The following is a 10,929-nucleotide window of genomic DNA, read 5'->3' on the forward strand; positions in this document are numbered from 1 at the left end:
AGCTGGGACTACAGGCATGTGCCACCGTGCCCAGCTAATTTTTTCTGTGTATTTTTAGTTGTCCAGCTAATTTCTTTCTATTTTTAGTAGAGATGGGGTCTCGCTCTTGCTCAGGCTGGTCTCAAACTCCTGAGCTCAAACGGATCCTCCCGCCTCGGCCTCCCAGAGTGCTAGGATTACAGGCGTGAGCCACCCGGCCTGGCCCAGAATGCCCATTTCCTTTAAACAACAGGCCGGGTGTGGTGGCTCACAACTGTAGTCCCAGCTACTCAGGAGCCTGAAGCCAAAGATCACTTGAGCCCCAGGAGTTCAAGGCTGCAGTGAGCTATGATCATGTCACTGCACTCCATCCTGGATGACCGAGCAAGAGCGTGTCTCTAATTGGCATAAGAATGAAAGCCACTGTTATGCTACGTGCATGCGTTTATTTGTTTATTTGAGTGACAGGACAGTTAAGATACCCAGCTCTTTTTGAATGTAATTCTTCAATGAAGTACCCAGATTATTGCCCTATATATTTGAATTCTTTAATTGTAGCCAGAGGGATGAGTGTATACTAATTGCTGGGTTTGACACTTCTCTGAGGGTCTCTAGGGAAGACTCACACTCTACAAGTATCTTCGGCTTTGGCTTTTCGGGGTTTTTTAATTTAAATCTCTGGTTAATTAGCCAATATTATCTCTTTTGTCCTTCCTTTCTAGGACTTCTGAAATGTTCTGGTCCACTGATGGCTGCCTTTCCTGTTTATGCTGTTATGCTTTATCCTGTTGTTTTTGTAATAAGATATATTTTCTGTAATAATAGTGGGCTATGACAAGGATGGACAGAAGTATATATGCTCAGTCTACCTCTTAAACTGGAAAACAAACCTTAAGGATCTTCAAATTAATTCCTAAAAATAGAGGATAAATTGTTTTTATACTCTTGCATAAAAAATGATAGAAATATACTTCTTACTTGCAGGATTTAAAAATCTAGCAGTACATTTTGGACTGTCCGTAAGGAGCCTTCCCTGAGCTCAGGGAATGGGGCCTGGGAAGTATGTTCAAGAGTGACACCAGAGCTCTGAAAGCTAGATTCTTCAGTTTTTTTTCTGTTTTTTGAGAGACACGGTCTCACTGTGTTGCCCAGGCTACAGTTCAGTAGCTATTCATAGGTGTGATCATGGTGTACTTGAACTTCTGAGCTCAAGCAGTCCTCCCACCTCAGCTTCCCCAGTAGCTGGAACTAGAGGCACACACCACTGTGCCTAGTAGCTAGATCCTTCTTTTATTCCAGAAGCATAACTGTTCCAATAGAGTTGTTTTCTGAGAGATCATGGGCACAAGTAAGGCTGTTTTCCTCCAATTCTTCTGTAAAAAGAAGTTTGGAAATTTAGGATTAAGGACAGACTGAAAAAAAAATTTTTTTGAGTTAATTTTTTTTTTTTTGGCTATTAAGTAGAAGTCCATTCTTAACCTTAATCAGTATCTTATTAAGGGAGAAAAGTAATCTTAGAGTGTTTGGTAGATTCAATACATGCCCCTCAGTAGATCTGGTTTAATGATGATGGTAGACCGTAACCATTCATTACCTGACGTGCAGGGCTGAGGCATTCACTTTATGTTGCAAATAAGAGAAAACCCCATTTATCTTGGCTTAGTCATTTAGGGAAATCATTGGCTCAAACTGAAAAGCCTAGAGGACAGTCAGGCTTCAGGGTTGGTTTACTCCAGTAGCTCAGGGATGTAATAAGAACCCAGTTTCTTTGCATCTCTCTGTTTTACCTTCTGTGTTGTTGGCTTCATCCTGAAACTAGCTCTCTTTGTAGATACAAAATGCCTACCACTGCTTCCAGGGACACATGCTTTCGCTTCCAGAGAGAAAGGGAGAGCACCTTACCACCAAGCACCTAACAACGAGAGACCAAGACTTTATTTTGATTGGACCAGTAGAGATCCCATGTCCACCTCTGAACCAATCACTGTAGTCAGGAACATACCATTTACTGATTGTCATACGTCTGGGTTATGTGCTCATTCTTTTAATTGTCACCAGATCTGCTGATTTGTTTACAACAATCAAGGACCACCCCTGAATCCTGGGCCTGAGATCAGGAGGTTGAGGTTAGGGAGATGATGAACATCCATCCCACTCAAATGGCAAAACTGCTACTTAAGAGGGGAGTGATAGAATGGTTTCTGGGGAGGGAAGAACAAAGTCTGTTACGGCAGCACTGCCATACCAAACTCATTCTTGCATCTGCAGGCTCTTCCCAAGAGAAGATAGCAAGCATGTGGTACAGATAGTGGGACTGCGAGAACTTCAGGTGGATAGTGTGGAACTCCTCTTAGAGGTAATTAATTCTTCCTTCTTTATTTTACCCGACTATAGAAGTCTAAGTATGGGAAAAAAATTCATTTTGCTCCTTAGCAAGGATAATGGACTCAGACTTAGGTAAAGGGCAATGACAAGCACCACTTCACATTAATAAAATGTGAGGCCTCTCCTGAGAGGAAAGTTTATTTCTCTGCAGGGTTGATGTCACAATACCATGGTAGCGAGAGGTAGGACATTTGGGAGAACCTAATCCATGAAAGGACACTCTTGGGCCAGTTTCAAAGGCTGCTAATGTGTTTCTCTGTGGCAGTGGGCTCTGGGAAAAGCTGCTAGAGACAAATATTCTTATTTTAAATAAAATTTTTAATAAGTAATGCTATCACATGGGTTCAAAATTCAAGTGCTTACAGGTGAGGGGTGGGGAAATAAATAAATAAATAAATAAATAAATAGGAAAAATAATTCAAAAGCTACAGTGAAAATACCACCTTCCAGTCCCCTTTCCTGAGGCAACTAATTTTATTAGTTTTCTGTGTATCCTTCCAAAGAAATTTTAAAATATGCTTTTATTAATAATAAAAGCAATACTTGCTAATTACTAAATCTAAACATTATAGAAACATATAAGAAGATAGAAAATAAGGCCCCTCCTACTATACACAATTTTCCCCTTCCTACTCTCCACTGAGATATTCACTGTCAACAGTTTTTAGAATATTTAGATTTTTCCCCCTGTTCTAGGCGTTTATTAACATATATACAAATATATTTCTGGTGAACCTTCCTTTGATGCAGTGGTCCTCGACTCTGGCTTAACATTAGATTGTTCAGAGAATTTTCTTCTTTACTTAATAAAATAGTAGAGCCTTTTTTATTGTGAAAAAGAGTACTATACCAAAAAATGCATAAAACCTAAATGTATACACTAAAAGAATCAAGCACCCTAGTAACCAACTATTCAAATCAAGAAATATAACACTGTAGGGAGGGGCAGGGCCAACATACGTAACCTGGACATCTGTGCCCCCATAATATGCTGAAATAATAATAATAAATAAAATAAAAAAGAAATATAACACTATACCGCTCCTCAAACCCCCTGTGACTTTCCAATCATACCCCCCATTATCCTTACTTTTTTGCTAATCACCTTCTTGTTCTTTGTCAGAGTTTTACTACCTATATATTCATCCCTAAACATTTAACTTAGTTTACACCTGTTTTTGGACTTTGAATAGAACCACACTGTATGTACTCTTTTTTTTTGGAGACAAATCTCACTCTGTTCCCCAGGCTAGAGTGCCATGGCGTCAGCCGAGCTCATAGCAACCTCAAACTCCTGGGTTCAAGCAATCCTACTGCCTCAGCCTCCCGAGTAGCTGGGACTACAGGTAGCATGCGCCACCATGCCCAGCTAATTTTTTCTATATATTTTTAGTTGTCCAGCTAATTTCTTTCTGTTTTTTTAGTAGAGACAGGGTCTTGTTCTTGCTCAAGCTGGTCTCAAACTCCTGAGCTCAAATGATCCGCCTGCCTCAGCCTCCCAGAGTGCTAGGATTACAGGCGTGAGCCACTGCGCCCGGCCTGTAGGTACTCTTTTGTCTCTTTTGTGTCTTGCTTCTTTTGCTCAATATTATGCCTTTTTGTTTGTTTGTTTGTTTGTTTTGAGACAGGATCTCACTCTGTTGCCCAGGCTGGAGTATATTGACACAATCATGGCTCACTACAACCTGGGTTCAAGCATTCCTCCCACCTCAGCCTCCCAAGTAGCTAGGACTACAGGTGTGCACCACCATGCCCAGCTAATTTTTTAATATTTTTGTAGAAATGGGGTCTCTATATTGCCCAGGCTGATCTCTAACTCCTGGTCTCAAGTGATCTTCCCACCTCGGCCTCCCAAAGCGCTGGAATTACAGGCATGAGCCATTGTGCCCAGCCAATATCCTACTTTTGAGTTCCATTTATGTTTTTGCATATGACTGTAGTTTTGTTCATTTTTATTTGCTGTACAGTGTTTTCATTATAGGAATATACTGCAGTTTATCTATTCTCCTGTTCACAGACAATGGGGTTATTTCTATTTTGGAGCTATTCTGAATAATGCTGCTGTGAGTGTCCTTATCTTATACGTGTATTTCAGTATAAAGCACATGGATTCTCTAGGATATATACCTAGTTGTGAAATGATTGGGTCAGAGGACATGGATATTTTCAACTTCACTAAATGATGCCAACTGTTTTCCAAAGCAGTGTACATTCATTCCCACAAGCAGTATATGAGCAATCCCATTGCTGTTCATCCTTGTCAACATTTTCTTTCTCTTTTTTTTACTTAGAGACAGGGTCTTGGTCTGTCACCCAGGCTGGAGTTCAGTAGTGCAGTCATAGCTCACTGCAGCCTCACTTGAACTCCTGGGTTCAAGTGATCCTCCTGCCTCAGCTTCCCAAGTAGCTGAGACTAAAGGCACATGCCACCATGCCTGGCTGACTTTTTTTACTCCTGGCCTCAAGCAATCCACCCACCTCAGCCTCCCACGTCACTGGGATTACAGGTGTGAGCCACCTTGCCCAGCTCATGTACAAAGGCTTTTGTGTGGACAAATGTTTCCGGTTTTCTTGAATGTGTACGCCTAGGAGTGGAATTGCTGGGTCGTACTTTTTTGAGGAACAGCCGTACTGTTTTCCAAAGTGACTGTACCATTTTATATTCCCACCAGCAATATATGAGGATGGGTATTATATTAAAAGCTCCCTCAGGAGATTCTAACGTGCAGCCTTCGTATCATTCTTCTAGTACATCCAGTGAGCCTGGCTGCACTAAATTAGTAGAGAAGACTGGGACAGGCTGAGTACTTGACAAAACTTACCTTTAGTACAGCTTCTTAGTACACCCCTCCAGGGAGAAGTGTCTGAGCCTTCCACAAAGATCAAGGGACTAGGGAAAGCAGTCAGGTCTGGCATTGTAGAAATGCTTCCAACGAGTGCCAAAGTTAAAGCCTCTCTAGCTGATTCTGCTCTCGATCTTTCTTGCCTTCTTCTCACTATGTTCTAATAATAATGATTACAAATGTTTACCAAGCACTATCTACCAAACATTTTCCCAGAGATTTTTGCAAATATTATCCCATTTAATCATCACAAAATCATAATAAGGTAAATATTATAAACTTCATTTTACAGATGACAAAACTGAGGCTAAAATTAACTGACAACCAAGGATCACATAGCTAATGGCTGGCAGAGCAGAAATCCAGCTCAGATTAATCTTACTCTGAAGTCCTTTTCACTATACTGTGCTACCTGTAGTATATAGTTAGAGATCAATTTTTCTTAAGAAAGTTAAGAGAAAAGACACTGACTGAATGAATTCATGTGTTTATGACAATATATTCTGTGATCATTCGCTTAAAATTACGTATTTAAAGAGCTGTGTTTAAACTTCAAATAGCAACAATAACAAAAAAAACCTTCAAATAACAGAATTTGTTTGAAATTTTGTTGTTGTTTTTTCAAAATTAAGAGTTGGGACTTGAGTGTGTGAAATAGCATGGTGGCCCACCATTGGTATGTGTCTTTTTCTAACAGTTTATTTTTCCTGGGACAAATACAGTAGGTAAATTTTGCTTAAGGGCTGAGACCTCATACTTGTGTGATTATCAGATTCCTGGGCCCTGGAATCCACAATCTGAGGATACCACCTGAGTGTGTCTGTTTTAGGGGATCACCTAAGAGCCTTTTTCTAGTGATTGCAAAGACAGACACAGAACAGAAATGTGTGTTAAAGGGGCTTCCCTGAAGCTGTGATCATTTTAAGCTATACAGAGCTCCCTCCACTGTGAAGTCCTAAGGGAATTGTTTCTCACATTCCTATTCCATGTTGTCCTCTTGCTCTTACTTCCTCCAGCCATTCCTTCATGTGGCGAGGAGTGTGGTCCTCGAGATTCCTTTGTCCCTAGAGATTAGACCAATTAAATGAGAAAGGAGCAAACACTAGGAGGAAGTCTTTTTTCTTTGCCTGTGGACCATAACTGTGCTAATCGGCAGTCTGGTGTCAAATCAACCCCTCTATCCCAGAAGAGTTTACAGCAGTGTTCTATCCTAAAGTATGGTTTCTAGGAAAAGCAGAAAGAAGTTTCTTGTTAGTCAGTATGTTATTGTATTATCACCATTGATACCCTCAGACTGCAATACATGTGGTATTCTACAAGCAGGAAGCCAGCTGAGATCAACATAGAAAGTTGATATAAATTATGAAGATCTGACAGAGTTACCCTCATAAACATTTATTGACTCGAAACAACAGTACTTGCTAACTCAGGTGTCTCACTGTCTCTCAGATAACACTGTTGATACTTACTCAGGTATCACCCATGTATCTGCTCAAGTATCACCTTTGGTCATTACCCTCTCAGATCACCCTCAGGATCACTCAGGCATGGCTACTTGTCAGGCAGTTAATGAGCATTTTTTCAGTTTTAGAGATTCGCAGTTTCTTAAGTCTTTCCTGTAGCCATTTTATGTAATCGTAGGCATCCATTCCCAGGACTTCTGATAAACCTTTTTCTTTTTCTTTTTCTTTTTCTTTTTTTGATACAACGTCTCACTCCGTTGCCCAAGCTAGAGTGCAGTGGTATCATCATAGTTCATTGCAGCCTTCAAATCCTGGGCTTGAGCAATACTCCTGCCTCAGCCTCCTGAGTAGCTGGGACTATAGGCACATGCCACCACACCCAGCTAATTTTTTAATTTTTTGTAGACATGAGTTCTTGCTGTTGCCCAGGCTGGTCTTGAACTTGTAGGCTCAAATAATCTTCCCACCTTGGCCTCCCAGAGTGCTAGGATTACAAGTGTGAGCCACTGCACCTGACCTGATAAACCTTTTTCATGTTTTATCATTGCCTTGGCTGTAATTGATAACAGAGGCTCACACAAGGAGAGCTTCCCCTAGATGGGATTTAGTTGTATGTGGGTGATAGAGACTTTATCTATGCACAGTACTATACTACTGAAGCGCTCACAGCCCTTTAGTATTTGTTCAGGAAAGGTTAGTGATTAAAGCCTTATAACCAAATGGAGCTGGGTACCAGTACCATGTATCCTTGAGCATATTATTTATCTTTCTGAGCCTGAAATATGTAGATGATAATAGATGGTTGGATTGGATGATAGAAGGAAATGAGATAACATACATAAAATTCTTACCGTGGGCCGGCACGGTGGCTCATATCTGTAATCCTAGCACTCTGGGAGGCCGAGGCAGGTGGATCGTTTGAGCTCAGGAGTTCGAGACCAGCCTGAGCAAGAGCGAGACCCTGTCTCTACTAAAAATAGAAAGAAATTAGCTGGACAACTAAAAATATATATAGAAAAAATTAACCGGATGTGGCAGCACATGCCTGTAGTCCCAGCTACTTGGGAGGCTGAGGCAGTAGTATTCCTTGAGCCCAGGAGTTTGAAGTTGCTGTGAGCTAAGTTGACGCCATGGCACTCTAGCCCGGGCAACAGAGTAAGACTCTGTCTCAAAAAAAAAAAAAAAATTCTTATTGTGATTGGCTCAAAGTGTGACATGTCACTTACTAAGTTCCTGAATGTTTCCCAGCACCACAGAATTCAGCAGTTGTCTTTACTTCCTATTGTAGCAGGTTCCTATTTCACTATTTACATAACATGTTCTCTCTAAAGGATCTAGATTTAGCTGGGTGCAGTGGCTTACACCTGTAATCCTAGCACTTTGGGAGGCCGAGGCTAGGAGTTTGAGACTAGCCTGAGCAACATAACAAGACCCTGTCTCTTCAAAAAATAGAAAAATTAGTTGGGCATGGTGGTGTACACCTGTAGTCCTCACTACTCAGGAGGCTGAGGTGGGAGGATTGCTAGAGCCCAAGAATTTGAGGTTGCAGTGAGCTATATGATGACACCACTGCCCTGTAGCTCAGGTGACAGAGCAAGACAAAGAAAGAAAGACATGGGGGGAGGGAAGGAAGGAGGAAAGAAAGAGGGAGGGAGGAAGGAAGGAAGGAAGGAAAGAAGGGAGAAAAAAAGGAAGGATCTAGATTTAGAAACTTGCCCAATAGAGTTTAGTTAGGGAAGGAGGAGTTTGAGAAAAAGGAGATATTGAGAGGAATACGGGGCCTGGTGATTTTTAAGGTGATTGCATTAATTTTGCCCAGCTCCTAGACTTGCATTTCTCCTGAATAGATTTTCTCTTTTCTTTTATCTCCTTCCTTGCTTCGTTCCATTTTTGACTTATACTGGTGATCCCATGGTATCTCATGTTCATCAATAAAGCTGTATTTTTTCGTAAAACTGACTGTTTTACATTTATGAAAGGAACTATTAATAGTTTACATTTTTGGAAGTTTGCACAAAGATGTAAATTCTTTAGTGTTGTGTTTTTTTTTTTTTTTTTTTGGAGACAGAGTCTTGCTCTGTTGCCCGGGCTAGAGTGTTGTGGCATCAACTTAGCTCACAGCAACCTCAAACTCCTGAGCTTGAACAATCCTTCTGCCTCAGCCTCCTGAGTAGCTGGGACTATAGGCATATACCACTATGCCCAGCTAATTTTATCTATATATTTTTAGTTGTCCAGCTAATTTCTTTTCTATTTTTAGTAGAGACAGGGTCTCACTCTTGTTCAGGCTAGTCTTGAACTCCTGAGCTCAAATGATCCTCCCACCTCAGCCTCCCAGAGTGCTACAATTACAGGCATGAGCCACCGTGCCCAGCCAATATGTTTTTAAAAATTAATATTTATGAAGAATTTATCATGTGCTAGTCATGGTACTAAGTGCTTTACATGTACTATCTTTTTTAGTCCTCATGACTAACCTATGAGATTCCTATTTTTATAGATAAGAAACTGAGGTCTTTAAAGGTTAAGTGATTTGCAAAAGTTTGCACAACCATATGGTGGACTGGCATGTGAACCCTGACAGTCTGACTTCAGATTTCACTCTCTTAACCACTACATTTCAGTTATGTGTCATTTACAAAAATTTGATGATCTTTGATATTCACAAACTGCCTCATTTTTACTCCTCAGAGCTCAGCTGCTTTATTCCACAGTTTGTGAAAGGCATGCTGATAGCAGGCTGTTACTGAAGCTGAAAAAATTGGACCAAGGACCAGAAATTCCTCACACCTTCCCTTTAAGGCATTTAGCCAGGAAAGGTCACTTGAATATGTTAGGTTTTCTCAGGTGCACTCAAAGGTGCCCAGTACACTGTGGAGGACAAGGTGCAGTGAAAAGCCAAGTGTAAGACTCTGTAATAGAAGAAGCCAACCTTTCTTGACTCCCCTGGGGATGAACAACAGGGCATCCTTTGAACTTCCTGTTAGTATCCATAGTTCCTTGCTAGTTATGGCCTTCAGGCCTCTCTCAGCTCTCACTGGGTGTTAGCAGAAGTAGCACCATTACATGTGGAAGAGGGTACCTGACTTCTATTCCTGGCCTGACCATATTCTACCAAGTGACCTTGGATAAATTACTTAGCTTCCCTTTGTTCCTTCTCTTATCTCTCAAACATATTGCATATAAAAATGTAAATGTTTAAGACCTCCTCTATCTTTTCATGGGGTTTGTAAAAGATAATTAAAAAAAAAAAAAAAGCAAAGGAGCTATGACAAACCTAAAACCCTAAAAGGAAACGTACCACAGCCTTATTAACTCTGGGATTATGGGAAATGTATATTTTCTTCTTTATTCATTTCCTATATTTTCCACATTTTCCAGAATAAGCGTGTCTTTTCTAATGAAGTAAAAAAGGAAAAGTTTGAAAAAATAAAAATACAAATCTGAGATGATCCATCAGCATTGCATCCCAACCTATATAAGCATGAAGCGAGAGATAGGGAGAGGCCAGGATGAGGAAGTACATTTAAACTAGATGGCTCAGTCACAGCTTTGGCCTTAGGTGTCCTACTCAGCATCTGAGCTTAGTTAGCAGTGCTTTTTTCCTCAGCATTTGCCATACCTAGTATAAGAGATTACCATTCTCTCTTTTTTTTTTTTTAAACAGGGTCTTGCTCTATTGGCCCAGCTACAGTGCAGTGGCATCATCATAGCTCACTGTAACTTCAAACAAACTCTTGGGCTCAAATGATCCTTCTGCCCCAACCTCCCGAGTAGCTGGGACTACAGGCACATGCCACCATGCCTGGCTAAATTTTTTTTTTTCGTGGAGACGGGTTCTCAGTATCGCCCAGGTGGGTCTCCAACAAACTCCTGACCTCAAGCAATCCTACTGCTTTGGCCTCCCAAAGTGCTAGGATTATAGACGTGAGCCATCCAACCCAGCCCTAACTCTTCTGATTTCTGATTAGCAGCAATGTGCTATCCACATAGTTGATAACCTAGCTTTATAAATTAGCAGGTTCTTCTCTTTACAAAAAGATTCATCATGTAGTCTCTTTAAATTTTTAACAAGCTTTTTACAAAATGAGTGCCTTTAAATAGGATTCAAAAATTTGATTTTAAGTCTCACATACAGATAATCTTTAGAAATATGCTATTGTTTAGACCATGGAAGAACTTATTTTTAGTTAGCTAAATTTTTAAAAAGCTCTTGCCCCTACTTGTTAAGATATTTTATGTCCTATTGTTGAAGTTTG

The 10,929-nt window shown here is 40.6% G+C and overlaps 1 protein-coding gene across 1 annotated transcript in view; it reads left to right on the forward strand.

Moving 5' to 3' along the window:
- Positions 1–10,929, forward strand: part of KIF24 (kinesin family member 24) — a 45,811-nt gene that overhangs the window by 16,833 nt on the left and 18,049 nt on the right. The window contains exon 5 of the mRNA XM_012655965.1: positions 2,248–2,335. Coding sequence (XP_012511419.1) covers positions 2,248–2,335 — 88 coding nt within the window. The remainder of the gene's footprint in view (positions 1–2,247; positions 2,336–10,929) is intronic.

The sequence above is a fragment of the Propithecus coquereli genome, unplaced genomic scaffold (genome assembly GCF_000956105.1).
Source record: "Propithecus coquereli isolate 6110/MARCELLA unplaced genomic scaffold, Pcoq_1.0 Scaffold114, whole genome shotgun sequence".
NCBI classification, from domain to species: domain Eukaryota; kingdom Metazoa; phylum Chordata; class Mammalia; order Primates; family Indriidae; genus Propithecus; species Propithecus coquereli.